Genomic DNA, 27,639 nt, shown 5'->3' with positions numbered 1-27,639 from the left:
ACGGGACGGGATGGGATGGGATCCGAGGAAAGAAACAAAGAGAACAGATAGAACGTAGAAGAAGGATGGACTACTCCGGCTCTGGCTCCGGCTTCGGCTCCGGCTCAGGGAAGCCGAGTCAAACTCTCGGCCGGCTGGCGCCGTTCTGTCGGCCCCCGCTGCCTCTTGCCGCCAACAATGCACGCCGCTCGCCGCACACCTCTCCCCGGCTCGCGGCTCTCTGGCTCTCCGCTCGCAGCTCTCGACTCTCGGCCCGCACGCCAGCCTCCGTCTCTCCGCCGTCAACACCGACACCATCACCGACACCGACACCGACATCGACACCGACGCAGAAAGAAAGAGAGAGAGAGAGAGAGAGGGAGACGGAGATTGGACGTAGACACCGCGGCACGGTCCAAGACGCGACACAGATCTCGCGAGATCGTTTCTAACGATCCGCCTCCTCTCCTCGTCCCGTTGCATCGTGGACCAAGAGAGACGACGGAAGACGGCTGGAGCCAGGAGTCGTCGTCGGCGCCGGAGACGAGAACCGATCGAGTTTCCGTCCGAGCGATTCTCCTCGGCTACCGGTGTCGTGCCTTATCGCCGCGTATGCACCGGTATTCGGGCTAAAGCACGGGTGCATCGCGTTCCCCGTAGCGATCCCGAAGAGGATCTGGCCAGAAGAAGAACAACGCCCGGTTGCCTCTGTATCGGTGACCGTCGCAAGAAGGAACAACCAAAGCGACACCGGTGTCGCTGTCGGTGTCCGTTGGTCTCGGTGTGTTAGTGGCGGTGCCAGGGCGATGGTGGTGGTGTGTCGGCGGTGTCGGTGGGACTGTTGCCGGTGCCGGTGGTGTTGGTGTCGGTGTCGGCGGTCGTGGTGGTGGCAACGTTAGAGGCAGCAAAGTCGCACAGGCCAGTCGGGACTCCCTCGCACGCGTATCCGATGAAAGAGGCTCGAACGCACGAGGCGGCGAGTCAGTACATCGTCGACCGCGATCGAGCGAGGACTCGGTGGCGCACTTTTAGCTGCTGCTGCTGCTGCTCTCTCTCTCTCTCTCTTTCTCCTCTTTTCTTCTTCTCTTTCTTCGCTCGAGAGTTCGATCGGTCGATCGTTCTGCGTAGGATACCGACAGTCGTGTTCGTGCAAAGAGCTGCTGCTCTCCGTCGTAGTTTCTCAGTGGTTCGAGACATTTGGATTAGCCGGCCCGTTTTGCGACCGGAACGGAACCACCAGAGAGAGGAGAGACTGTCCCGTCGGTTTACGGACGCACCGCAACACACGTGTGCATGGGAAACAACCGACGATACCAGTGCATCGCGCAACACATAGTGCCAGCGAGATTCAGTGATCAAGATTCTTCGGGGGTGGTGAACGCGCGAGAGTTCGCGTCCACGATATCAGCGAAAATGACCACCCATCGGGTCGTCGAGTCCACCTCCGAGCTGTCCGCTCTGATGAAAGGTAAATACATACGCATGCCTCTATATACCGATCGTGTCCTCTCGTTTTTGGTTCGTTTCGCAAATGATTCTCGCAGAAAAAGAACATCAACGGTTTACGCTTTGGAATCGTGGGTGGGACGGAGACGATGGTTTTAACGTCGTTCGGTAGGAGCCCGCGGGGAACGATAACGATTGTTATGAACGGCGCCGCCGCCAGTCGTCCCCCTAAAGAGAATCGGCGGGTTCGGTATCGCGACGGAATCGAGACACGGACGCGACGCAAACGTTCTTCTAAATAGTAGCCTCTTGATGCGATCGTGGGATGAAAAGAGAGAGAGAAACGAAGCTGCGCGGCAGCGTGCGGGTATGCGAGCGTGTGCAAGCGTGCGTGAGTCGTCGACAGATACGCCAGCAGCGAGAAGCTGAGAAAGACGACCGATTGTGCGAGATGGTAAGAAGTCGAGGGAGACGCAGGGGGACGCGGCCGCTCGCTAGAAAAGGAGGACGCGAGAAACACGAGAAAGACGAGAGAGAGACGGGCGCGGCGGCGCCAGCGTGGGTTGCCACACAGACGAGCGAGCAGGCGACGAAGCGCCGAACCACCGAAGGCGCCGAACAAACCAACAAACGAGCCCTTGACCAAACTCGAAACTTATCGTCTAATCGTGGCTCGCGATCCTTCTCCCTCGATTCTCCGCGTATCCGGAACGAATCGCCGAGTTTTCGGGCTCGAAAGAACACATCATCCGATGTCCGCGGCGATCGTCGAACTGCTCTCCGAAATCTGCAATCGAAAGACGAACGGTGAATAAACGATCATCGGATAAACCAGATTTAACTGTCGGTGTCTCGAATGTAATCGATACCCTATTGTGTGCGGCGGAGGAACGCACAGGTAGATACGCACAGGTAGAAAAGCGATGGATGGAAGAGAGAGAGACAGAGCGCGAGGGGACGAACGGTGCCTCGGGAAGCGCCGAACCTTCCACCCACCTGTGCGCAAAGTCGCACCTGCTACCTGAACCGAACCTCTTCCGTTCGACACTCTCCGAGTGCCGGAGCCCTCCCCTCCCCTCTCTCTCTCTTTCTCTCTCTCTCTCTCTCTCTCTCTCTCTCTCTCTCTCTCTCTCTCGTCGAGGATTTCTCTTTTCTCGATGTATTTCGTTCGCGCCGGTTCGTCCCGATTCGATCGCGATCCGCGACGCGTAGGTTTCCGTAATAATTCCGCTCGCACGCTCGAACGAACGAACGCTCCACAAAGGTCGAAGGACAAGGTCGCCACGATTCGCCGGAGCGGTTTTATCTTTAGGAACGAGTCGCATTCGTTGATGCGCATCGCTCGTCGCGTGCGTCTCTCGCGAATATCAGCACGGTCTCGCGCACTCACGCTCGCGATTTCGATTCGGGAGGAAGGAAACAGTTGGCGCGCAGCAAAACTCGTCCGCGTATCGCGACCAGTCGATATCTCGATATTCTTGGAACGCGGCTCTTCGTCGCGCTCACCGAGTAAATATTTGTGCCGACCGCTGCACCGCGCAGCATTGCACTGCTCCTCGTCCACGCATCCAGCGAGGGACAAGAGATCCGTGAGATTACAAAAATCCGATTTCGTTGGACCGAAGTACGAGCTCGGATTGCCCTGCGAAAACAAAAATTTCTCCTTTACGCGCGGCTCTTATTTCGCCCGGAAATGTTCCGCGAGCTCGAGGCACAAGGTCCCGCGTCCCGAAACGATCGGAATTACCGGTAGCTCGCGTAATTGTTCATAAAAAGTTGGAGCAAGCGGCGCGCGGACGCAGGTGCAGCGGCGGCGACAAATTTCAGGGGCCGATTTTCCCATCGGACACCGTCGCGTCGATATTCGCGGCGAAGGAGGGACGGTCTCTCTCTCTCTCTTTCTCTCTCTCGAGCACGCTTTCTCGATCGCTTATCGAGGGTCGGACTTTCGCTCGTTAGCGCCAGGCCGTTCGGGAGAATCGGCGACAAAACAGATTCGACGAATCCGCGGGAATTTCGAGCGAAGGAAGAAGCGCATCCGCGTATGTACAACTTGCCGCCGCGCCGGCCCGTGTATCGTAGTATCCGGACGACGACGCTCTGGTCGCGCGCTCGCGACGAGCAACGCGTGGGTAGAGCTGCTCGCTCGACTTTACGCCAGTTTACACAGATGTCCATGGTTATTTCGGTTTGTTTGAACAATTGCCGAATGGGACGGCGAAGGTGGCTTCGAGAAGAGATATTCACGAGCACAATGCCGAGGGGACACGTGTTCGACGATCGCCGAGCTGTGTCCCTGCGATTCGCCGTTCCACGGAAGGAACGGGATCTCGCGAAACTGAATCGGCCGCGTTCTCCCCTCTGCGCGGCGCTCGACCCATTTCGCCTGTACCGTCCTCGACGAAACGCTCGTCGATAGACGACGACCGTGTTTATCTTCCCGTCGTTCGCTGTTTCCTCTTCCACCTCTCTGCCCCGGAGTACCGGTATGTTTTCGCGCGATCGAGACAGAGAGAGAGAGAGAGAGAGAGAGGGAGAGTATGCCAACCAGATGCTCGGTATCGAAAGCGACGAGGCTTATCTCGAAGCAACGATAAATTCGGTGGGCGCGCGACCCACGCTGTCGCCAGGTGCGCTCGCCTCGTTATCTTCTTCTCTCGGCAACCTCGAGGAGACTCGACGACCATCTTCGAGGAATCGATCTCGAAGCCGACGCAACCGCAACTCTTCGTTCAAAAACATTCTCCAGCCTCGAGAGTCTTTGATTAAAGACCCGAAAGTGTCGGGTGTCGGAGAAGCCAATTCTTTTCGACCGTCGTCTTCGGATTCTCCCACGCGTCTGCTTTTCCTGGAAAACCGGAGACGCGATTCGTGAATTTGCAATGGAAAGGGTTCGCGTCGGGGCCGCGGAGCGAGTTGGTCCCCACGCCGGGGAACAGAGAACTATCGTTCTAGCGAGGTAATCCTCGAAACGATATCCCCCGTGGCGCGTCGAGAGACCGAGGGAAGAAGACCGATCGGATCGGAGCCGTGCAGCCGACTCCGCAAAAGGCAACGAAACGAGAAGAACGAGAAGAACGAGGAGGAAGAGCCGAGCGGCTGGCGCCAGCGCCATGTGGTCTCCGATCCCCTCCTCCCAGGCTAGCTTTTCTCATCGTTTAAATCGTCCACGGAGACGAGGAGTCGGGAGTTGGAAGAGACCGACGACGACGACGACGACGACGACGCTTCGTAAGCGACGCGCGTTCAATTCGCTCCGAGGATTAACGGATCGTAGTTGAACCGAGCCGAGCAGGCGATGGTGTACAATGCACAATGCACAATGCGTCGATGTCTGCGAACGAAACCGATGGCGCGCGACGTAGCGACGGAAACACGGAAAGACGGAACGGAAAGAGAAGGTTGCGACTATTAGAATCTCGGGCGAGACGAGACCTGTGCGCCAGATGGTACCAGCCGGGTGACGCACCGAACCTAAAAACATCTCGTCTCCTCGGCCATACGAGGCGAGACGATGCGGGACGATGCGAAACGACGCGAGACGGCGCGTGGCGTCACGGGACAGAACCGAACGAAATCGTTTCACCCACGGAATTCTATCGGAGATAGGACCTCGCTTCGATCCCGCCGCTCTCCCCTTTTCCCTCTTGCCTCGCTACCAGACGATCGTGTTGTTGCGACGCGGAACAACCGAGCTCGTGCTTCTCGATATTTCGGCAAACCTCGACGGAATATTCTACGACAGATTACGTGACCGCGATTATTTGTTTGATTTCAGCCGGAGTCATGGCCGATTCGGAGAGGGACGCCGGTTTCTCGAGCGGAGCGGACGAGGACGACATGTCGGGCCTGCACTCGCCGAGCGCGTCGGAGGACAGTCTCGAGGTGCAGGTTACACCGATATCTCTGAGGAACAAGAGGAAACTGGCGGAGCCTCGGAAAATCCAGGAGCCGAGCACCGCGCCGCTGAAGAAGAGGAGATTCGAGAGCGTCGAGGTGACACCGGTGCTCCCGGACGACGAAGAGTCCAGAACGACCAGTTCCCCGAGCCCCTTCAGGCCCTGGAGCAGCTCGAGCAAGACCGTCGACGCGAATTCGTCCGCCACCGCCACGGAGAAGATACTTCCTCCGATCCCGCCCGTCGCGTTCAAACCGTCGACCTCGTCCAACGACAGACAAGTCGAACAGAAAGCTTTCCAAGCTCGGAGGGAATCGCAACGAACGGAGGACCCGCCGACGAGGCTACGACACGCGACGCAGTCTCGCCTGACCCGAATCGAAAGACGAGATCATCCGGCCGGGCAAAAGTCTGAATCAGCGGCCTCGTCGGCCAGCGTCGCGGTCAACGAAGCGAGCGAAAACTCGAACGCGACGTCGAACGGATGCGTCGCAACGAGCACGCATCCCAGACTGCAGGAGGAACCGTTGTCGCTGGTGCTCCGAGGAGAAGTCGAAGGCAGGGTCCCGTCGCACCCGGCCGTCAACGGAACCTACGAGAGAACGTATCCGGTGGACCGGGTAAACGTTTCGTCCGCGTCGTCTTCCTCCTCCTCGTCGTCCTCCTCTTCGTCCTCGTCGTCGTCGTCGGCGTCGGCTTCGACGTCGGCGTCGTCGTCGTCGTGTCTGCTGCTGAACCGCCAGGAGAACCGTCGGCCCGTCGCGAACGACAACGATCCCTCGCCGATGGTGCCGACGAACGCGCAGACCAACCACGCCAGGCAACACTCGTCGTCGGTCGGCCAGCAGAGGAACTACAAGAACATGACCCGTGAGAGAAGGATAGAGGCGAACGCCAGAGAGAGGACCAGGGTGCACACGATAAGCGCCGCGTTCGACACTCTGAGACGCGCCATACCGGCCTATTCCCACAATCAAAAACTGTCGAAGCTGTCCGTGCTGAGGATCGCTTGCAGCTACATCATGACTCTCGGCAAGATAGTCGGCACGCCCGAAGGCGAGTCGACGAACACCGCCTCGCTGGGGGCCTGCGTGGATCTCGTGTCAAGAACCATCCAGACGGAGGGCAAGCTCAGAAAGAGGAAAGAAGACTGAACCGAACCCGTGCCCAGCAGACCAGCCGATCGGAGTTCACGGAGATCCTTGCGAATCTCGCAGCCCGCGTACACGAGGCTACCGCGCGATCCTCCGTCTTCGCGTCGCGCCGCTTCGCCTAGCCTCGCTTCGCCTCGCCGTGCCACAAGCCTAACCCAAACGCGCGCATCCGAGGATCGCGCAATTCCGTTGGATCCGCCAGATTCGAACTCGGAAAGACAAGCAACAGGAGATGCCACTTCCCGCCTCGAGACGACGTCAGGGCGGACCAAACCCGGGAGAAGAGCGAAACCAAGGAATCGGTTTCGCGATCGCGACGGATAGAATTTGTCCCGTCGAATTTGCCATGTCGCGTAAATGTACCCTTCTACGTTGTAAGAAGATTTTGAGCGTTTGCGAGCTCGCATCCGTCGAACTTCAGACAAATAAAACAGAAAACGTCTCGAAAACGTTGCGCATTTATACTTATTGGTCCCTGCCAACGAATCCCTCTCGCGTCTCGCGATTTTCGACCGATCCCGGAGAACGTTCCAGCAACATACGCGCCGCGATCTCTCGCCTAGGACCGTCGCGACCGGTTGCGGCCAGATTTTCCGAACGCAACGTCTACCGCGTGAAACGTGATCGCTCATCGGTACCACGGCGTCATACGCGCGCGCCGATAAGGATGTGCCGACGAGACGCGACGCGACGCGACTCGACTCGCGATTTTATCGTAAACGAGGAAGCCTCACGTGAGCAAATAGAATCTTCCCCGCATCCTTCCGTCCTTCCGGTTGTACGTCGGTGTTCTCGCTCGTCTCGCGACGAGATTTGCTCGCCGGAGAGCCTAGCTTCCCGAGAACCGGCCTCGTGTACTCGCATGCTCGCATACTCGTACACTCGTGGTATCGCTTCGGTCAACTCGGTCGCGTTTTTTCGCGTCTCCGAGGCTCCAGGCTCTCGAGTCGAGTACTGCTCCGCCGCGCGCCGGCAAAACATTATCCCTAACATGGCCACCGGTGCAACACCGGTGTCGTCGATACGGAATGAGACGTACACGGCCGGCAAGTGAGGCCCGCTCGCAAACGATGGGAGCGAGATGTCAAGAACGCGAAACAACATCTGCTCCTTTATTCCCCGGACTCACTTCTGCCGCCTGCTTTCACGATCCGCGCTTTCCTGCTCGCGACACCTCGTCGTCTTCCACGACGCATACTTTGACCAATTCCCAACGATCCAGCCTATCGTTTCGCCGAGATACGAGAGACACTGTGTTGGACATCAGGCTACCGAGTACGAAACATTCGCAAGAAAATCTCGGAAGGACTCTTCATTCAACTCTCAATCTTTTCATTCAACTGCTGGTTTTACAAGATCGTCTCGCCTTCCAATGCTGGTAATAGAATAGAAGTCTGAAATTCAGAATACGGGTGTACATATAGAGAGTATTTCGGAGACTGTGTGGAGGGGAGGATGACGTGGAAGAAACTTGAAGAGTCTAAGGGTGGGTGTTCGGCTTTGTGACTAATTTGTTTCGTGCCTCACAACGACTAAGTCTAGGATCGTGTTGACGTGTAACAATTGGGACGGTTGTTAGTGGCGTACGCAGACTCTCGCCTTGCGAGTAGATCGGACGCGACGAGAAATTGCAGGGGCGCACCTGCGCTATGTAGCAGGTGCGTTCACCGGTTTCATAAGCATCGCCAAATTTTCGGCGGTTACACGTCGCGAATAATAATCGGTTCGCAGGCACGGCACGGTGCGGCGCGGCGTTCTCGAGAGCCGTTTCCGACACGTACAGATGCGAGAAGCACGCGACGAAATCGCGTGGCCGGCTCTCGAACGTATCCCGAGTCCCGGACCCTTTCCGACCCGGTGCGGAACCCGAATTTAACGGATAACTGGCCGAATAATCGGGCGATTTATGTAGAACGGTGTAACCGTGAAGCAGCGCTTAACGAGGCAAACTCTTGTATACGTATGTAGCATGTCTGGTGGGAGGTTGCCAGAACGTTGGCGCCAGTTGACCGTCGCCGGCCGCCGGCCGCCAACCGCCAGCCAGCAACCGCCAACGTTCTATGTCGCTCTATGTCGAACGACCTACGCGAATGCATGCGTACACCGTCTCGCGTTTGCCGATCTACAACGTTCCTTCGTATTACCGAACCTTGCTCGCAATCTGCCTCGACCACCTCCGCCTCTTTTCCACTTCCGTTTCTTCGGGTTTCCCTTTTACACTGGTCTCGCACGAATAAAGGAAATAAGCTCTTGCCAGACCCTTCGTCTACACCTCCGCATGGTGTTTTACTGGTGAATCCCATCGGTTAAAGTGACATAGACACTCCTTAGCGGGGGAGGATCTTCAGGAATTTATTCGAAGTGCCACTTGAAGATTTTCTGATTTTCTGCTAGGCAATTCCATATTAACTGCGTGTACTATGATATCGAGTCAGACTCGTGGTGGAGACTTCGCATAGAAGTTGCTAAAACATGTAGAAATCTTATTGTAGTCAATAAACATAAACTTTCTGTTTCCCCTAGCGGATTATGAACATCAAAGAAGTTTTAATCGTAATCGTGAAATAAATTGTAGCGCAACGGGTTGATTTATCAGTTCGAAGGATTGATTGCATTTTCGTCGCGTTTCGGCATTATGTAAGCAAAATGTCAGCGGTGGTAATTTTACGGCGAGGATCGGAATAATCTAAACAACCGTAAAGTTATCGCGGAACACGACGCTATCGCAAACTCGACTCCGCGGTAGCAAAGGTGTTGATCCGTCGCGTTGCTCCTCGACCGGACGGCGATCAAAGCGATCGATAATGAGCAAAGATGAGAATTAGAGGGAGAAAAAGAGAGAGCGAGAGATTCCTCTGCACTAAAGCGTCGTAATCGTGTATCGGAACGTCATCGAACGGGGAGACGGAACAGAAAACGAGGGGAGAAGAGAAAATGCAAAGAGGAGGTAGAAGGAGAACGACCGGGAAAAACGATACCGTTCTACCGTGCGAATCACCGGCAACTACCTCGCCATCTACCTCCCTGCTTTTTCCCCCTAGGTTTAGGCATGCCGCCATGCGGTGGCTACAGCACGGCGGCTACGGTGTGTACGCGTTTTCTCCGTCCAAGTATGTGCTCGTATAGTTCGTGCGAGAGTGATTCTGTATATAGGATGCGACAGTGTGGCGCCAAGCTCTCGCATACGAGCCAGTTTCCTCCGGTGTTTCGCGACGGTACGGCCAGACCAGTGTACAGGGTGCTCGAGAAACACCGAACGAGTCGCACTGCGGGCCAGAATCGTAAAAAGCTCGACAAAATCCACGTCTCTGTTAATCGTACATTACTAATTACAAAAAGTACGGTTTTAGAATTTTTTCTGTTGTTATTTACTTACTAGAATGAGAAACAGTCTTGACAAAGCTACCCTCGTAAGGGGTGTTTCAATCTAGGAAATTGAGACTTCTGGTTGATTTCCGGATCGTAAGAAATTAACGTATTATGCGTATAGCCTAGGAAGTAAATAGTTAGATGTACAATTAAGCATTTACTTATTGCGAAGAGATGTAGTTTTAATCTATTTTATGAGATGAACGTTTTTTTTTTATTATTAATTACACCTACTTTATAGGAACGGCGCCATGTGCCTCGGCCGTTCCCAATCGTCTAGGGTCAAAATAAAAATGCGACTGCGAGCGTAAGCTCCTGTAACAGGAAGACTGTTGCGCGCAGTATGTCCTACGATAGCGGTTCGAAGAATGAAGAAGACGGCAACGTCCGGCTTTGAATTTCGTCCTCCAATTCTCAGCCACCGACATCGTGGTGGATGTGCAGCGTGTCTGTACGGACCTTAAATTTGCGATCGTAGCCAATTGGTATGAGCCGGCGACATTGGACGGTTCTACGAAGCCATCGAGAGGCTAGTTTGATTAAATCGCTAAATATTATTCGAAAAGAAAGTTTAATAAACGATTACCCGTAACGCAGGACACGTGCCCGCTCCAAAGTTCTCCAAGGCTATTCGACGAATAATTGAGTTGTTAATTAACTACTATTACCGCATTGCTCGAATCGATACGGTGGGTTCAATGGAAATAGAAATGCCTTCCAATCGTGTCTAATTGTACGTACCAATGCCTTATTCGAGGACCCATAGAAAATGCATAGAAGCGTGCTACAAAATATACGGAAAAACAATTTATGTATATTGTTCGTAAAAAATCGCATAATAAAAACAATGTAAAATTAAAAATGCATCCCACAGTCTCTTGCACGCGATCTAATTTGACGCACTTTTGCGTCATCCGTGAGAATATTCAATTCGTCGATTAGGGTATTAAAAATTGTTGTTATTCGACAAAAATTGTTATCAGTTGTATCGCTTTCTTTTGTTAATATCAGGTAGTATTACTGGAATTCTATTACGTCGCACGATAATGATTGTATCGTGTAGTATAAACTATATACTACAGTATAGTAATTGATGATGCGTCACAAGCAACGCCTTCGTAGGCGTTTTTATAATCGCGAAATTAGTCGATCTACGGGTTAATCGAGCATCGAATTCTCTAAATAATCGAATCGATTTTTAGCCGTCTTGCGACATCTAGCGATAGACCGCGATACTAATTGTCTATCAGGTTAGACTTCTTGACGCGAATGGCGCTACTGCTTCTTTCCATTGTGACTTTTCAGCGAAGTATCACTTGAAAACTTGACGATTAACGATAATTGTCTCTAAATGCTAATTAGGAGGAGATCAGTAACCTTCTCGATCATCTACCGCCACTATTTTGATCAGAGAGGAGATCTGTTTTGATATTTTGAATCCAACCTAACCTCAATCAACCTCCTTCTTTAACTGTCTAACCTAGAAAATAATGTCCGTCAAATGACAGGAAAAATAAGAAATCATCAAACGATACGACGTCACCGAACAAAGTAAATAAATTGTATAGCAACAAATATAAAAATGTAGGAAACGATACCTGCTAGCACTATACAAATGTTTATGGTAGAAAAGGACTACACAGAAGTTCCCGCGAAAAGCTTCATTTTCAAAATATTTTGATTCGGAACAAGTGGCTATCGTTCTGCTGCACAAGATGGGTTAGTAAAGAACACTATTGTTTATCTATTCGTTGCAGTGATGCGTTAATAATCTTTTTTTTTCTATGAACAGAATTATCACGGAACCTGTCACAGCCGAGCACCGGCAGAAAAAGAAAAAGATTTGAGAGCCTGTCACAGCCGAGCACGAGCGAAAGTTTCCATGCATCCTCACCAAATCGCATGGTTTCAGAGGAAGAGGCTCAACTTGCTAACAGCGTGATAAGGTATCTTTTCGTGTTGGACAGAGACAAACAAGTTATCAATAAATCGCGAATAATCAAGAACGTGCTCGGAGGACAAGGGAAGCAATTTCATCGTGTGATAAATAAAGTCAAGACTCTGCTGTTGAAGGTACGAATTAGCCTTCCATTCAGTTTATGTTACAACCATTTCGCTATACAAATAAATGTGTTTGTAGATCTTCGGGTATGATCTAGTAGAATTAGAAGGTAACAAGTACATATTGGTAAATGAATTGGTGAATAGCCTGCCTCACATTCAGCCTATGGGAACAGAAGGTAGCCAAAAAGTGTTGTTGTTCTTGGTCCTTACGCACATCTTTATGGGCGAGGAATCCTGTAGAGAAGGTAATCGATAAAACTATTTCTTGGATCTGTTCCGGTTACTTGTCACTGTATAGTTTTAATATATGTGGAACTGCTTAGAAAATACGTGAAAGATTTATAAATTATACAAATAACATCTTTATTTCTTTAACTAACGGTTGATCATTCTAGAGTCTCTTTTGGATTTTCTAACGAATTTGGGTATCATTACCGACAATGTTCAGAATCACAGTTATTTTGGTGACGTCAAGCATATCGTATCCGAGGTAAGAAAGAATAAACATTATCACAAATCTTTTGGTAACTCGAAGCAAGCTTATTCTTCAGGTATTCGTAGCCCAAAGATATCTCGATAAGATAGAGGACAAGAACGAAACGTCGAAAATTGAGTACAAATGGGGACCTCGTGCAGAATACGAATTTTCCCGTCGCACGGCCTTGGAATTTGCATCCGAGGTAAGGGCGCAGCCACTTTCGTCGAAGCAGTATTTCAATGGAACTATAACACCCTTTGCCCTTAGATCTACAATGGACGTCCGATAAACAGTTGGTCATTACAATATAAGACAATGGTATCGCGAGAAAAGTCCGATCAGGTCGGCTAAGCGTATCGGAGTTGAATCATCGCATCTCGTCGTGCCACGGAAAACAAAGGAAAACGAGAGCATCGCAAAGACTATTGTTTACGAATCGGAAATGTCGAGCATCTATGCGAATAATATTTTCCAGCTAAGAAATAAACTTTTTTCACTTTTTCTCTTTTTCCTTTTGTCTGAACGACCCTGAGAGCAGCCGTAAAACTGCGGAGCGAGATTAAAGTTCGTGCGCGGTCTTCGAGTTCAACATTGGGGTCAGAGGAATCTGAAACGTGTCCTATTGGCCTAGTTTTAACCGAATCTAATTGGATTCATATTTTCTTCCGGCGTTACGTCGTACAATTCGACGATCCGTGTAAAGCGAATGGCAAGAGGAAACGAACGAAACAATAAAGCAGGATAATTGCATGAATCGCATGGTTGGAGCTTTCCTCCGTTGCTGTGAATCGACACGTGAACATCTCCAAACTGAAAATTCAGAAAATTATAATACTTTGGGAATAATTTTATTTCCTCTCCGGATCCGTCTCGAAGGGTGAATATTAGTCCTTGGGAAAACAGCTAATTTCAATATTGCAAATGATTTATGAATCGAAAAACAACCGAATTATCTGAGATTCTCTGTTGATTTCAATCGCTTGAACAGAAAAAGGATTTCGAGAGTATCATGATTAGACTGCGGATTCAAAACACTGTCGTGTCGCTTTCAACTCCTTCGAATGATTAACCCTTGTGCAGCCGACCAAAATGTATAGATAATTTTAAAACTTTAGTATTTATTATTTTGGCACTACATCAACAGATTTTAAAAGCATGGGAGATCAAAGTGATTTGGTGGTTGTTCCTGGTGTTAAGTAGAATTGTTGGCCCGCATCAACAGATCTTATTATTTTGGCACTATAAATCGATATAGTAGTGACCAAAGAATGAATGCTCAGAGCAGTAATGTCATATATTTAGAGGAACGTTAACAGATTGTTGAAAGAAATGCAGTAAATGGGTACTTGGTTGGCTACACAAGGGCCGAGACAAGAAACACGTATCTACGTAGCTCCTGTAGCTTGCAATTAACGCGGACAAGTTTTATATCCGCAGTTTAATCACGATTTAGTGAATTACCGGCTCAGGAGCGTTCCCGTGGGAGTCCCCGTGCGGAACGACAGGAGCTGGGTCTCTTACCCTGTTTTCGAGTATCGCGAGGATGTTGGTTGTCGGAGTATTTCCGGCGGTAGTGGACTACCGATTCGGAGCCTACTCTAGCACGAGGGGGTGCTCTCTTGTGAAAAGGTGGGACAGATCGAGCGGCGGGGAGCCACGGTACAGACGAATCCGTAAAAGATCGTGGAGACGTTAAACAAGGGATACGTGATTCGAGAGGGTAAGTAAGAGAGCTGCGTGGAGGCATGGCGGATGGAGATTGCGCAGGGCCGAGAACGCGAGAGACGGGAGAGAGAGAGAGAGAGAGACGGGAGAGACCCGGTGCATGTATAGGTATATACGGTGGTTCTAATGCTATATATCGGCCGTTGAGCCAGCAATGCGGGAAATGTGTGTCAGGCCGGGCTGGCTTGGAGCGCGGAGTCGACGGTGGTGGTCAGTGTTCGACGGTGTTCCAGTCGGGTCTGGTGGATAGGTGGTTGCGCTGCGTGGGTGGCGCGCGCGGTTCGTAGTGTCGCAGTACCGCGCGCACCTTCACCATCGTCCGCTCGTTTACATTTTTTCTACGATAGCGATCGGGCCATCGACTTCACCATAGCATTTTATACAGCTGTTCCTCCCGGTGGTTTGTTGCTACCGGGACGACTCTAGGGGACCATCCGACGCGATCTCGGCAAGGGTCGCGAGCAGCGAGCACGCGAAACGCGCGAACAACGGGACCAACCGAGGAAACACGAGAGTGATCGTCCACGATCGAAGAAAAGGAGTCGTCTCGAGGCTACTAGACGCGAGGCGTGGACCTCCGGGGACAGGACCTTCCATCGCGCGGCAAAGGATACCATGCGCCCTACGTGGGCGCAACATATACACGAACAGAGCCAGCAAGAGTGGGATTGGGTACGGTGAACGTTTCCCTTGCAGAAGTGCATTCCTCCCGACCAGACCTAGTCCAGAGGTCGAACGGACGAGAGACCTCGAGCGAAAGAAAATTGCGCGTTCGATGCCCTCTCGTTAGGGCCGAGAACATTTCCGGATCCAGGGGCACGATCAAGATCGAATCATGTTCAATCTATACCAGAACTTGAACAAGCGGGACGAGGACCACAAGGAATCGGACGTAACCGGACATGACAGGTTCTGGCAGGAACGTCCGCGAACGCGGCGGAAACGTCGAGCCGTTAACCGGAGAACTCAAAGTGCCATCGAGCTCGACTCCGAGGCCATGGTGTCGGCGCGCGGAACCCTCCGCCGTGGAAGAAGCGCGAGCATCGAGGACGAGGACAGCGACGAAGAGAAGGGCTATCAGCTGACCAATAAAATCGACAATTTAGCCAAGATTCTGTTCAGCCGCGTGTCCGCCGCACGGGGTTGTAAGGAACCGGACGTCAGGTAATTCGTCCGACTCCGACAAACAACATCCACGGTGAATCGCGTAATTAATCGGGCATCCTTCGAAACGGAATAACTTTTCTCAAAATGCTCCGAGCGACTCGAGTTTCTTTCATTCAGGAAACTAGAATTTTCTCAGAATTTGTAATCCTAGCTTCCCGAAACCGCTCGAGTCGCTTGGTTCTGTCTTAACACGTTGACTGCCAGGTTTTAAAATGAATTTTTACGTTAATAGATTCATTGTGCCAAATTTGATTAGGACCTGTAAAATGCAAGACAGTAAAATCGTACATTTAATTTTCTTCGATTTTTATTTCATTAAATAACTTACTTTGATTTTATGGAATTTTTTAGGTTTCTAGTTTGGCAGTCAAGGCGTTAAAAGAGTTATTTCGATTTGAAGGGTACTCGATCGATCAAGTGAGTCACCGTACATGCTAGATCAACGAGGATAATCGACACCGCGGTCCCGACGTTGATTTTCTATTTTCTATTCGGCGTAAAAGAGACCTGTTTAGGTATAATCGACGCTACCATAGCGAACGCGTGCCCGTTCGCAGATATTGTTCGAATGAACGATAACTCCGGATAATCCTTTTCTCTTCGGAAACAGTTGCAGCGACCGCGCTTAGTATTTGAACATTGCGATGATTGAAATCCCCGCTCACGTATGACACGTTCCGTTCGACCGGGCTCGTTTACAAACCCGATCCGAGTCGCGATCGATCCGAGGATCGCGTAGTCAGTATCGGAAGCACAATGGATCCCGATAGTTGTTCGACGGCCGCGCGTCGCTGTGTGGAGACTTTGGATCGACACAGGAATTTCTCGCAGAGCTGCCGATCTCGAAAAAAACGAATACCACCGAGAAGACGACGTTCGCTCGGGTGACGATTTCTATTTCTTATCTGGCTGTCGTCGGTGAACTATGTTTCCCGGTTCCGAATAGGGGTCACACTAATCGGTCCGGACAAACGCTAGATACGAAAACGGGGAAACCAAATATTGACGACAAAAATAAGAAATAAATTCGAATTGGAAACCCTGGAATTTGGTTCTAGCGTGTATACACCCTCAGGATCCGGACCGATTAGCATGACCTGGCCCTAGATCGTGAAATCGATTCGATCCGTGGATTAAGAACAACGTGTACCTGCCCGGTAATTGTCGGCGAAAAACAATCAGAATTGAAAGTCACCGCTCGACGACATTCGATCGAGATCGATCGACGATCGCCAAACAACTGAGCGACCCCTGCAATCGTTATCGTAAACATCCTCCTTCCAACCGGGCGAATGGATCATCCCTCCTCCGAAACTCGATTTTTTCCCGCGTTTCTCGCATTGTATTTCTTTTCGCTCCGCAAAGGGTGGAACATCGACGACAGCGATATTAATTTACATTTACACGGGCGATCTTATTGGATGAAACCCTTGGTTGCGCTCGCAGAGACGGATGGCTGCTCGCTGGCAACCCAAACGAGACCGATCCAGTTTGTAATCGTTGGTTCGATAATCTAATCCGTTATTGGCATCGTTCTAGAAATCGTTCACCCGATCGAGAAATTCCTCTCGAACGTTGCGCCGTTTTTACGAACGATTCGGACGTGCTGGTCAGGTATTTTCCGTTTTGCTTGATTTTCCCCCTCGTGTATCGAACACGATCGGCTAAATCCGATTTTTGACCGAACGAGATAAGTGTAAATGGGAATACGATTCGAGTAAGGAAAAATCTGATCGAAACACGAATTTGACCGAGGCAGAAACGGAAGACACAGCTACACGGCATTGGGCCACGGACCGTCGGTGTGCGAGGATGCCACCGAGTACATGGAAATGGAGAAAAGATCTCGAGATCGTGCTTTATCAATTTGCCAGGCTTATATCCGAAGAACGCCGCGCTATAGTCTCGTCAAGCAGCTGAATAATCTCGGTAAGCTCTCGAGCCCTCCGCTCAATCTCCACCCCTTGTTCCTCCTCCTCCTCCTCTTCATGTTCCTCGTTCAACCACCCACGTTGCTCTCTCTCTCTCTCTCTCTCTCTCTTTCTCCCGTCTCTCGACGATTTCTCTCCGGCGCAACAACATCATGTTTCGATAGACAAACTTCCATAAATTTGTTGCTCGTCCGTTCGTTTTTCGCGGGATGTTTCAGGCTCGAGGGTGAACAAACACTGGTTCTCGGTGAGGGACACTTCCCTAAAGACCGATCGACTGATCACCTTGGCGCCGTTGAGCAGCAATTGCTCGTTGATCGTTTCCTCACTGACGAAAAACATTTTAAGCGACTTGTTTTTGGCGTTACAGCATCCGTACATATGCCCTATATTCGACATCGATTTTCTCGAATATGAACGCGAGAATTACGTGATCGTGGTTCAGCCTATCAGTCAGGGTAGCCTGAAGGACTTGATTTACGGGGTGAGTACACGGAGTGGAGACCTAATCTCGTGAGGAAACGAAATCGAGACGCGAGAGAGAGAGTGACGCGTTGTTGCTCGGCAGATCGAAAGAACCGGCTGGAACGAGGATTGGGGACAAAAGTACGCTTCCCGCGGCAAAGGACTGCCCTTGCCGCAGATCCAACAAATGGGCCGGCAAGTGTTGGAAGCGTTGATCTTCCTGAAGAAAAGGGAATTCCCGATGGTGACGCATTTACACTCGGGCAACGTGCTCGTTCAGAACGGCGTGGCACGGCTCGCCGGCCTCGAGAACACGCTCCTCGGCTTCACCAGCCGTATACATCCGGTAATCGCTTCGCGAATCTCGCCGACTACTCCCATCGACATCGTGTCCTTCGGTAAGATCGATCCTCCACGCTTTTTTCCCCCCCTCGAACTGTAATTTATCAAACTCTACACGCTACGTCTACTTGCAGGTCATATGCTATTCGAAATGTGCGCTGGTTACGAATTAAGAACGTTCAAACCGAATTCCATACATCTCTCGGATCTTGAAATGTATCCACAAGTACAAATCTCTCTCTATCTCTCTTTCTCTCTCTCTCGCCCTCTTTTTCTCTACTACTACTTTGTACCTTCAGCTTTTACTTTTCGTTGATTTTTCTGTTCGTTCTGTTTCGCTTGTTATTTTCTTGGGTTCGTGGTTACTGCAGAGATCGTTTGTCCGTCCAAGCGAAGGGTCGTTTAACACGTTGAACGCCACGTCAGCCATATGTGGCTGACGGAATTATTTGTGCAGTATTTAAAATGAATTTTTACGTTGATATATTCATTGTACTAAAGTTAATTAGGATCTGTAACATGCAAGTTGGAGGATTACTCAGTATCGTACATTTAATTTTTTGCAATTTTTATTTCATTAAATAACTTACTTTGATTTCATGGAATTTTTCGGGTTTCTAGTTTGGCGTTCAAAGTGTTAATTTTGCCGCGGGCCCGAGAAAATCCACGGGCTTTGACGACGATGAAAACATTGACGAGAACGTTCCCTTGCACAGGTGACCGAACTGCTGAAGTACATATTCGGCGAGCCAACCAGTCGCCGGAGAAATATCGAGGAGCTTCTTGTTCACGATTTGTTCCGAAACATCGATCTTCGCGAAATGCGCAGCGCTCCCGTCACGGTAAGAATCCTTCTGCCCTCGAATATATGCACAACGCGTTCGTAAACATACCAAATAAACAAGCCGACGGGAATCCATGCAATCGATGCGGGGGGCTCGGCAAAACGTTTTCGAACGCCCCTGTGCGTGTGAAAAGTAGGGCTGTGCCAAAACCCGAAATATCGGGTCGGGACGGGTACCCGAAAATTTCGGGATTCTCGAAATAATCGGGACTCCCTAAAGGGAAATCGAAATTTTCGGGAAACGCGATTCTTTCGGGAATCTCGAAATTTTCGGGAACCCGACCCGACCCGACTCGGCCCGACCATCGGGTTCCCGATATTTCGGGTTCTCGGAAAAGTCGGGATTCTCGAAATAATCGGGATTCCGTAAAAGGAAATCGAAATTTTCGGGAAACCCGATTCTTTCGAGAATCTCGAAATTTTTGGGGAACCCGACCCGACCCGACTCGGCCCGACCATTGGGTTCCCGATATTTCGGGTTCTCCAAAGAGTCGGGATTCTCGAAATAATCGGGACTCCCGAAAGGGAAATCGAAATTTTCGGGAAACGCGATTCTTTCGGGAATCTCAGAATTTTCGGGACTCCGTAAAGGGAAATTGAAATTTTTGGGAAACCCGATTCTTTCGGGAATTTCAGAATTTTCGGGAACCCGACCCGACTTCTTCCCGACTCGGCCCGACCATCGGGTTCTCAAAGTTTCTGGTTCTCGAAATAATCGGGATTCCGTAAAGGGAAATCGAAATTTTTAGGAAACCCGATTCTTTCGGGAATCTCGAAATTTTCGGGAACCCGACCCGACCTCTTCCCGATATTTCGGGTTCCCGCACACCCCTAGTAAACAGTAGAAATGGCGCACAGGCACGCTCCGATTCACGTGACTTTCTCGTTCTGTTGCAGATATTTCGACCAACGTTAACACCATCGATCGCGAACTTGCTCGATGGCATTAAACGACAAAACGTGACTAAGAGGTAACGAATGGCTACGTTGAAATCGATCCGTTTCTACCTATTTTTCGAACAAAACAAAAAAAAAGAGAAAAGAACCACAAAAAAAATGTACAAATTTTGCTAAACGTTCATTTTGCATGCACAACAGACAGCGATCGCGGTCTATAAGCGACGTGTATTTAACACGCAGATTTTGGTAATGACCACCCCAGGATCCTATAATTAATCGACGCTAATCGCGCCGCGCGGACGGTTTTTCACCGTTAGAATTCACGCTCGCGCTGTTTTCCGATTTGCAGAGTTTCGAGCCTGGACGTGGTCGACGTCGACGCTTTGTCTCTGCACAGACCGGAGACGGTCTGCGAACACTCGCTGCTCGACGAAATCTACAACGAACTATCGAACACGGCTGTGTAATTCTGCGGGAACAATGTTTCTACGAGATCATTCGACTCTAGAACGCGTATCGTCGCTGTCCTTCGTGAATCTTGTATTCGTATCATTCTGTACCAAGTGCCAAAAAGCGTTCCAACAAAATCTTTACGATACGAGCTAACGGCGATAATATTATACAAACACATATATATACGTATATACATGTATATATATATATACATATACATATATTTAGTAAAAGAAAAGAGAAAAAAGAAGAAGAAGAAGAAGAAGAGGAAGAGAAAATTATGAAACCGTATAGAGGAGGAAAAAATAAAGAAAAGTCATAATACGTACGGTCGATTTTATTATCCAAAGTATTAAAACACACCCAAGACATCCGTATCGTTGAAAAGTGTTAGGGAAACGGTGAAATATTACTTTACAAGCATCGAAGACTCGACACCTTTTTCCATCGAGCTTTTTCTACCACGTGTATTTACTGTACGGTTTTTCCGATAGTTTAATTGACCGGTGTCGGAACAGGGAAATGACTCGGCGATAAGATGTGATTCGAGGGTGGGATGGAAGAAGGAAACGATGCGGAGACGAACGAAACAGGAAGAACCTCGAATATAGCCCCGAGTAGCGGGAACTCGGAACGTTCTCGGCTTGTACGGAGAAATCAGGAAAACAATAACGTTTCGCCGGATACAGATCGAGTTGTCGAACAATTCACGTCGATTCGATTCGAGATCGAACCGATCGAACAGAGATCCGAGCGACTGTTTCGGTTCGGTGTGGTTGCGCGTCCGTGGATAATATTCGAATCGCGGAAATTCGAACGGAAGAGAAAAAGACACGGAATCTATCAACAGACAGGGGCGGCGGCGCTCTTTCGCTCTTACTTTGTACTCTGACCCTATATAGAAAGTCGAGAAAGGGACGTTTCGTCCAGCGCATTCGGCTTAGTGCTACATATACAATGGTGGAGAAATTGAACGAATCAGCTGGAGCGAATCAAAGAGAAAATGAAAGCGAAAACGAAAGGAAACGAGACATAGACGCGGCGGATGCTCGACGTTCGTTCGATCTATATCTTCTAGAATCGCGGCTGATGCGCGAACGGGCCTTAAGATCGGTAGTAAAAATAGACATTATTGCTTCTTGATGTTCTTTTCGTTTTAACGTACAAACTCGTCTTAACGTCTCTCTTATACTAGCTCGAATGATCAATTTCACGCGTGCGCGCGCGCATATCCATAGAAAATTTCAATATCAAATAATTTAATTGATTATTTCTCACAGTTTATGAAGCACCAGCTTCAAGTTCGCTCGCTGGCGTGTCCGGCTCTTCGTCGTTGTAAATGTTTTCCGCCATTTGCCATACCTGCATTATGTTATCCTCCGACACTGAACATATCACCCACGGTTCGTTTGGATTCCATGAGAAATCGCTGATCTTCGCGGTGTGGCCACCGTGTATGAACTGTACGGGAAAAGAAACAAACGAATGTGAATGACTGTAAGCGAATCAAACATGATTTAGCATGACACGAATCGAACGTATGTACCAGTAACTCGGGTGGGCCGTCCTCGGCATCCTCGCTGGACTGCTCTTCGCCGATTTTACTCAAATCCCATACGTGTAGACGCCTGTCTGTGCCGCTACTAGCTAATATCGTCTCGTTGTGCGGCGACCACTGGACTTGGAAGATCTCGTCCTTGTGAGATTCGAAAGAATGTAGCTTCAGCTTCAGATTCCTCAGATCCCAGAGCGCTACGGTCTTGTCAGCGCTGCCGGTCGCCAGGATGAATTCCGAGTACGGATTGAAACTTAAACAATTCACTTCGGCGGTGTGAGCGTCCACCGTGTGACTCGGTTTGCTCGTGTTGTTACACCTACAAATGGGACCAAGTTCTTAACGATCTGTTGCGATAATATGTATTGGGTAATCCCATTAAGTTGGTACCTTGTATCCCATATCATTAACTTTTGGTCGTCCGCGACCGAACCGAACAGAGACTCGTGTAGTAAGTGCCATGCTACATCCTCGACTACAGCGGTGTGTCCTGTGAATATGGTTTTCGCGTCGATAACACGGTTTTCTTTCGGCGGCGCGTTAATGTCCCACAGACAGATCGTATGATCGTCGGACGCGCTCAGCAAATATCCATTCAGATTTGGATTCCACGACAGGCCGTAACCTTCTTTCTGATGTCCTCTCAATCTGTTACGAGTAACAACCAAAGTCAACATCGGATAATCTACCTCTTTTTCCTAAAATCCTACATATTTTATGAAAAGTAGATCCATGTTTACCTTAAGTCAGGCTGACATTCGCCATTTGGGTCTGGTTTACTGGGATGTTTAGTGTAATCGAACACGAGAACATCACTGGATGGGGTTTTAGTCGCTATAACGCAAGGATTCTGAGGCATATACCGTGCTCTATTCACCTCTCCTTCGTGGTTTATCTTTATTTCGATTTCTATTTTACCACTGACCGACCCAAATCCACCGAACTCCCCTTTCTCGTTATCGTAATGAGACGCGTCGAATTGAGCATCTTCATTCGGCAATTGAACACTGGCGATGAGCAAATGATTCTGTTCGTCTGAAGTATGCGTACCCAGAATAAGACGGTGTACCGAGTAATCTTTCCCCTCTGGCCTAGTAACGTCGGGCAGCCATTGAGCGGTCAAGGATGGCCACTCGAGAGCATGTGTCATTACAAGATCGTACAAAAAGGGGGTGTTTTTCTTCCATATTTTGTACTCTTCGTTGATAACTCTTTCTTCCACGGCATCGTCGAAAGTCTCTGGAACCGAACAATATGCATAATGGAACACATTGAAACGAGTTCGAGTACTAAATAGGTCCGGGTATAGTTTGGTTAGACTGCCGGAAAATCAATTTTCAGGCGACTATAAAAAATATTAGACAAGGTAATAATTCAGATATGCCATAAAACATCTAGTATCTGGGGAAGAGACTGGAATTCAACCGATAAATATGTTATATTCTTTCCGGTGATATAACCTGCCGGCGAATGAACGAGAACTTCTCTCTGAAACCATTCAAACTGAAAGAGAAGAAGCAATTTTTCTCTCTGTTCACGATTTCGATTAAACTTCGCGAACACATCGGCGAACTTTCCGGAATCAATGACACTTTCTTACAAAGATAAATCCGTAAGAAGTTCTCGCGAGAGGCAATCTTGTTTACCATAATATGGAAAGCGTCCTTTGAACGAACGTTCAGTAATTATAAATATACGAACAATCGGAAAGCTCAACGGAGATACCAGAGAACGTATTTTATTCTTACCGCCGTCTTTATCTCCCATCCTTGCGCTTCGTTAAATCTTTACAGTACTACGTGAAATACTGACAAAACCCTTAACCCGCCAAAAAGCCGCGAAGCCCAGCCGGATTTCATCAAAAATGCAAGCTTACTTGCTAGAATGCCTTAAATGCGTATGCCGCGTTTTCATCGTGCAAAATCGCGCGCGCGACGCGCCAACTTATAAACATTTTGCGATATGTACCTTAAACCACGTTTACACTGCACCTTTCGTTTCATGCATATGTATTGCGCGTCTAAATGTTTGTGCACTCGACTCCGTGCACGTTAGCTAAATTACTTTGAATTTGTTCAAACCGTGGTTTTTTTATTGTATTTAGGTAACAGATGTAAAATCAAATCGGTGAACGTCGAAGATATTAAGTTATTGTACACAACGGTTTCCTCATTGTGTCGAAGTGCCTAACTAAAAACCCACCAAACACAGCTATAGAAAATAGAAAATCTAATGGTATTAATTACGCATAATCGATGACATTTCGTTTACGTTTTCGGTATAATAAAGCCGAATTATCTCCGGCAACGTATGAGATTGACATGATAATAAACCGAGAGTTGTCTTCTATATTTGAAAGCTAACTTAACGTTTCTCCGAATCATTTATTACGACCACTATTTTGAAGGTAATAATGGGCAACTGCATTGTTATCGTGTTGGGAAATGTATAAATTTTGATCTCTAACCGCACGTTAGTTGACGGAAATATACCGAGAAACATGGAAGACATCAAAGCAAGACGAGACGCGAGAAGGAGGCGAATTTTAGAAAATGCAGAAAAGCGTTTGTTGAAAATTACTGGTTCCAATGGCGATACCAAATCAGAAGGTAAACAATATTTTCATCCCTGTGGATCATTAAGAAAGAAAAGAACATTATAGTTGGGAGGTAGTATCGGTAGCAAATCAATGTTCTTGATCTTGTGAAAAACATAAATGTCTCCAATTTAAAGGAATTAATTTAGCTAAAATTTTTCAACTTTGTACTTAGATATATCTAGTCAAACTTCATTTATGTGTAGAGGAATGCAAGAGGAGAAAACACAACAAAATATAAACGGTATAATATCAGGTAATGAATTTGGACATTGACTATAGCTTTATATATGGAATGATTGTACTTATTATTTTATTGTATGTTATAGAAAAATACTATGATGGAATTAAGGATACAAATATTCTCGAGCCAGACAATGTTTGTAACAATATGATGATCCCTCCAAAAGATAAATATAACGATACTAGAACAGAAACTGAAGAAGTTGGTAGCACTCTTACACCAACAAGAATCTCACCACCGTTATTGCCAATGAATCGTATAAATTATATACTACTAGCTTTTATTGTCAATATACTGCTAGCATTAGAACTAGATTATTTATTTGGAAAGGTAATTGTTTATCTTTGTAACGAAAATTAAATATAGCATTATAATGAAAGTTAAATAATACTCTTGATTCGACGTTTCAGACGGCTGTTGCACCATACCTTCCAGTGATGCTGGTTCGTTTATACAACTGTCTAAGTACACAAGCAACGCAAGATGGTAGCCTCTTGTATACCGCTTTGATCTTATGCAATATTAAACCCGAAGTAACTTATCAATTTAAAAAATTTGCGACTGTATTTTACTTGATGATCGAGGATTTGGCTCTCTACGTTTTTAGTTTTACCGCGATATATTATACCTTTTCCCACTGCTTGTACAAAACTGATACTCCAACTATTCTAAATGTATAACTGTATCGATCATATGTAAACAAACGCTTACCGAGACAAGTTTTGTAAAAGTTTTATAGAAAATAAAAATACATGCCATACTTCGAATTCATTGTGATAAAGTAATTATCGCTTATATCGTGAAGAAGTAACGCGCAATAAATGCACATGCAGTGCATGCAATTTGCATATTTTCTTAACAATATTTTTCGATGCTGATAACTCGTGAAAACATATTGTTAAATATAAAATGTTGATTTCAAAACTCTATAATTTGATACTTTTATATAGATTTTAATATTAAATCAATTATACATCATTTAGTGAAGCCAATTTGAATCGTGTCAAAATCTAACTCTCTTCCTCCACTTTGGCCTTCTGTAGGCTGCTACGTCTTACAATATCTGGATGGCCTAAATTTATCATATTTTGTTCCCACTTGATAAGGTCTTCCTTATATTGCTCCATTAGCTTTGATGATTCACTATAAAAACGTTCTTTCTGTTCATTTGACATCTTCTTCCATTTTTCTGTTGTATCGCATACCCAGCTCTGATAAAACATTTGAAAATGTATAAATACACAGAGATTATTAATATTAGTGATTTCATAGTAAAAATGCATTTTTTAGACATAAATTTACTGTACCTTAAGATTCTCACGTGGATTATCAATTTTCCTCTTAGAATCCAAAAATAGTAGGAATGCGTTTTGCGGTTTTTTTGGCTTTTGAAACAAGTCCATTTTCTGCAAATACATTTTATGTTTTTGGTGATTAAAGATTCACAAAATACTAATTTCTGAAGAATTAAATATATATCAACCATAATAAATATCATTTATTACCCGTTTAATATTCATTGCATCCGTTTTTTCTTTAGATTTCTTTTTCTGTTCTGCCAGTAACTCTTTTTGTTGGTCTGTTAATGATTCCTTATATTGTTTTAAGTTTTCCAAATATTCTTCGTATTTCTGACTATATTGATTTTTGTAAGTTTCTTTAACAGCTGGATCCATGTTATTCCAATCTGTGGAAGCTTTTCGTACTACTTCCATTGCTTTCATGTCAGGGTTTTCTTCCATTAATTTTGGCCTAATACTTTGTAAGAATAAAAGAAAAGATGGTTGTGGTCTTTTTGGTTTTGTTGGGAGGTCAACTTGTTCTGTTTGCTTTATTGTACTTTGTCGAAAACTCTGGGAGATTTTCAACAAGCAGCTTCTAAAATAGTAAAACGGAAAAACATAACAAATAAGAAATCAGGGCTTAAAGCTATTAAAAGAAACGTGCATCGTGAAACTTATACAAGGACATTTTACTATAACTTAAAGAATTGTTTTTCATGAAAATGTTTGATCACATAACATTGACACTACATGATAGAAAACGATACCTTCTGCTTAACAAATTTCTTGTGTCCGCAGACAGTATACATCTTCCAAATCCTGCCATTGTAAATAGAGTATTCCTTAACCAACGTTATCGGTTCAATCGTTTTGCTTTGTATACACAATTTATAGTACACACGTGCGTATCCGCATTTTTACCAAAAAGTTGAAAACGGTTATTTGTAGTAGAAAACTATTAAATTATGTATAGAATTATTAATTGAATATGTACAGTGATACACGTTAAAAACTGATCATTGAATATATATAGAAAAAAAGTCGGCGTGTACTTCCTCTTTGCCTGTACTTCCTTCCTTGTAGCCCCAAATGATGTATTCTGTGCCGGTATAGAGAAGATAAAAATTGAATAATCAGTATTACAAGACGAGGAAAAATAATTATTCAAAAATTGACAGTTTATTATCATCTACGATTCTCATATTACAGAAATGTTTGCATTATTAATATTATTGTTTGTAATAGTGTGAATGATTCTTGCCGTTTTTGTCATAAGACAGAATGCATATTTCGGCAAGAATCGCTTGTTGCATTCCACACAGCGCCGTTTGTGGCAAAATGTCGTACTTCGGTTAAGATGTCCGTATTACGCGCCATTCCGCGTAACGGCGAAATGCTCAAGCTGGTAGCGATGGATGACAAACAGTCGGTAACGGTTAACAGTACCACCGATGAGAGAATGAGAGTGTTCACGCTCGGGGTTTTAGTGTCCCCACTTTTCTGCATCATCTTTTTAGCCTGGACCAGAACCTGCATCATCCTTTTAGCCAGTATTAGAACCTGCATCATCTTCTGGCCTGTATTAGACCCTACATCATCTTTTAGGCTGGATCAGAGTTTACGTAGAAGACCCTCTTTTAACATAGAAGTAGCATCCACTACATTGGAAGCTACTGGCATTATGGCTGTCATTATTTAGAATCCGCTGCTAATGATGCAGGTAAGATGATGCAGGTTCTGGTCCAG

At 47.3% G+C, this 27,639-nt stretch overlaps 6 protein-coding genes across 10 annotated transcripts; 4 read left to right on the top strand and 2 right to left on the bottom strand.

The window, feature by feature from the left end:
* Positions 1–329: 329 nt before the first annotated feature.
* On the top strand, positions 330–7,909 carry Net (atonal bHLH transcription factor 8-like protein net). Of its 2 annotated transcripts, none has more exons than XM_076797498.1 (2): positions 330–1,447; positions 5,204–7,907. In XM_076797498.1, the coding sequence occupies exons 1-2, from the start codon at positions 1,273–1,275 to the stop codon at positions 6,475–6,477; spliced, it is 1,449 nt and encodes a 482-aa protein (XP_076653613.1). In that variant the 5' UTR covers positions 330–1,272; the 3' UTR covers positions 6,478–7,907. The 2 variants fall into 2 exon arrangements, with proteins under 2 accessions (XP_076653613.1, XP_076653614.1); XM_076797499.1 differs by lacking the exon at positions 330–1,447 and adding an exon at positions 2,616–3,014 and having other exon boundaries at positions 5,204–7,909.
* Positions 7,910–11,108: 3,199 nt separating this feature from the next.
* On the top strand, positions 11,109–13,216 carry LOC143360088 (non-structural maintenance of chromosomes element 3 homolog). 2 transcript variants are annotated; one of them, XM_076798657.1, is made up of 7 exons: positions 11,109–11,397; positions 11,475–11,565; positions 11,639–11,919; positions 11,987–12,155; positions 12,306–12,400; positions 12,462–12,590; positions 12,656–13,216. In XM_076798657.1, the coding sequence occupies exons 2-7, from the start codon at positions 11,562–11,564 to the stop codon at positions 12,737–12,739; spliced, it is 762 nt and encodes a 253-aa protein (XP_076654772.1). In that variant the 5' UTR covers positions 11,109–11,397; positions 11,475–11,561; the 3' UTR covers positions 12,740–13,216. The 2 variants fall into 2 exon arrangements, with proteins under 2 accessions (XP_076654772.1, XP_076654771.1); XM_076798656.1 differs by having other exon boundaries at positions 11,109–11,565; positions 12,656–13,215.
* Positions 11,916–23,673, bottom strand: Caf1-55 (chromatin assembly factor 1 p55 subunit). 2 transcript variants are annotated; one of them, XM_076798649.1, is made up of 6 exons: positions 23,519–23,673; positions 22,511–23,009; positions 22,161–22,418; positions 21,762–22,089; positions 21,494–21,676; positions 11,916–12,144 (listed from the first exon to the last, which is right to left on the bottom strand). In XM_076798649.1, the coding sequence occupies exons 1-5, from the start codon at positions 23,535–23,537 to the stop codon at positions 21,497–21,499; spliced, it is 1,284 nt and encodes a 427-aa protein (XP_076654764.1). In that variant the 5' UTR covers positions 23,538–23,673; the 3' UTR covers positions 11,916–12,144; positions 21,494–21,496. The 2 variants fall into 2 exon arrangements, with proteins under 2 accessions (XP_076654764.1, XP_076654763.1); XM_076798648.1 differs by lacking the exon at positions 11,916–12,144 and having other exon boundaries at positions 20,535–21,676.
* On the top strand, positions 13,857–21,241 carry Slob (Slowpoke binding protein). 2 transcript variants are annotated; one of them, XM_076798643.1, is made up of 9 exons: positions 13,857–15,277; positions 17,040–17,209; positions 17,430–17,695; positions 17,780–18,074; positions 18,153–18,244; positions 18,735–18,860; positions 19,760–19,833; positions 19,961–20,008; positions 20,112–20,239. In XM_076798643.1, coding segments are annotated over exons 1-9 (1,401 nt in total). In that variant the 5' UTR covers positions 13,857–14,948; the 3' UTR covers positions 20,113–20,239. The 2 variants fall into 2 exon arrangements, with proteins under 2 accessions (XP_076654758.1, XP_076654757.1); XM_076798642.1 differs by lacking the exon at positions 19,961–20,008 and having other exon boundaries at positions 13,858–15,277; positions 20,112–21,241.
* An 89-nt stretch (positions 23,674–23,762) lies between the features above and the next one.
* Positions 23,763–25,375, top strand: LOC143360091 (uncharacterized). The gene is made up of 5 exons (XM_076798660.1): positions 23,763–24,177; positions 24,248–24,379; positions 24,542–24,622; positions 24,696–24,940; positions 25,021–25,375. The coding sequence occupies exons 2-5, from the start codon at positions 24,271–24,273 to the stop codon at positions 25,288–25,290; spliced, it is 705 nt and encodes a 234-aa protein (XP_076654775.1). The 5' UTR covers positions 23,763–24,177; positions 24,248–24,270; the 3' UTR covers positions 25,291–25,375.
* A 151-nt stretch (positions 25,376–25,526) lies between these two features.
* On the bottom strand, positions 25,527–26,959 carry Tfam (mitochondrial transcription factor A). Its single transcript, XM_076798659.1, has 4 exons — positions 26,661–26,959; positions 26,116–26,488; positions 25,918–26,016; positions 25,527–25,821 (listed from the first exon to the last, which is right to left on the bottom strand). The coding sequence occupies exons 1-4, from the start codon at positions 26,717–26,719 to the stop codon at positions 25,621–25,623; spliced, it is 732 nt and encodes a 243-aa protein (XP_076654774.1). The 5' UTR covers positions 26,720–26,959; the 3' UTR covers positions 25,527–25,620.
* Positions 26,960–27,639: the final 680 nt, after the last annotated feature.

This window comes from Halictus rubicundus, chromosome 12, assembly GCF_050948215.1.
Source record: "Halictus rubicundus isolate RS-2024b chromosome 12, iyHalRubi1_principal, whole genome shotgun sequence".
Taxonomy (NCBI): domain Eukaryota; kingdom Metazoa; phylum Arthropoda; class Insecta; order Hymenoptera; family Halictidae; genus Halictus; species Halictus rubicundus.
The sequence above is the reverse complement of the archived record's forward strand: the minus strand, read 5'-3'. Positions and strand labels throughout refer to the sequence as shown.

Coding starts and splice junctions, on each gene's coding strand:
- Net (XM_076797498.1), top strand. CDS start 1,273: ATGGGAAACAACCGACGATACCAGTGCATCGCGCAACACATAGTGCCA. Junction 1,448..5,203: donor GCTGTCCGCTCTGATGAAAG/GTAAATACATAC, acceptor GTTTGATTTCAG/CCGGAGTCATGGCCGATTCG.
- Slob (XM_076798642.1), top strand. CDS start 14,949: ATGTTCAATCTATACCAGAACTTGAACAAGCGGGACGAGGACCACAAG. Junction 18,245..18,734: donor ATCTTGAAATGTATCCACAA/GTACAAATCTCT, acceptor TCCCTTGCACAG/GTGACCGAACTGCTGAAGTA. Junction 19,834..20,111: donor CGACAAAACGTGACTAAGAG/GTAACGAATGGC, acceptor TCCGATTTGCAG/AGTTTCGAGCCTGGACGTGG.
- Caf1-55 (XM_076798649.1), bottom strand. Junction 22,419..22,510: donor GAATGTCAGCCTGACTTAAG/GTAAACATGGAT, acceptor TACTCGTAACAG/ATTGAGAGGACATCAGAAAG. Junction 22,090..22,160: donor TTAATGATATGGGATACAAG/GTACCAACTTAA, acceptor TCCCATTTGTAG/GTGTAACAACACGAGCAAAC.
- LOC143360091 (XM_076798660.1), top strand. CDS start 24,271: ATGGAAGACATCAAAGCAAGACGAGACGCGAGAAGGAGGCGAATTTTA. Junction 24,380..24,541: donor TGGCGATACCAAATCAGAAG/GTAAACAATATT, acceptor CTTTGTACTTAG/ATATATCTAGTCAAACTTCA. Junction 24,941..25,020: donor TAGATTATTTATTTGGAAAG/GTAATTGTTTAT, acceptor TCGACGTTTCAG/ACGGCTGTTGCACCATACCT.
- LOC143360088 (XM_076798657.1), top strand. Junction 12,156..12,305: donor CGAGGAATCCTGTAGAGAAG/GTAATCGATAAA, acceptor TGATCATTCTAG/AGTCTCTTTTGGATTTTCTA. Junction 12,401..12,461: donor TCAAGCATATCGTATCCGAG/GTAAGAAAGAAT, acceptor CTTATTCTTCAG/GTATTCGTAGCCCAAAGATA.
- Tfam (XM_076798659.1), bottom strand. CDS start 26,719: ATGGCAGGATTTGGAAGATGTATACTGTCTGCGGACACAAGAAATTTG. Junction 26,489..26,660: donor AGAAATTTGTTAAGCAGAAG/GTATCGTTTTCT, acceptor TTACTATTTTAG/AAGCTGCTTGTTGAAAATCT. Junction 25,822..25,917: donor ATCCACGTGAGAATCTTAAG/GTACAGTAAATT, acceptor ATGTTTTATCAG/AGCTGGGTATGCGATACAAC.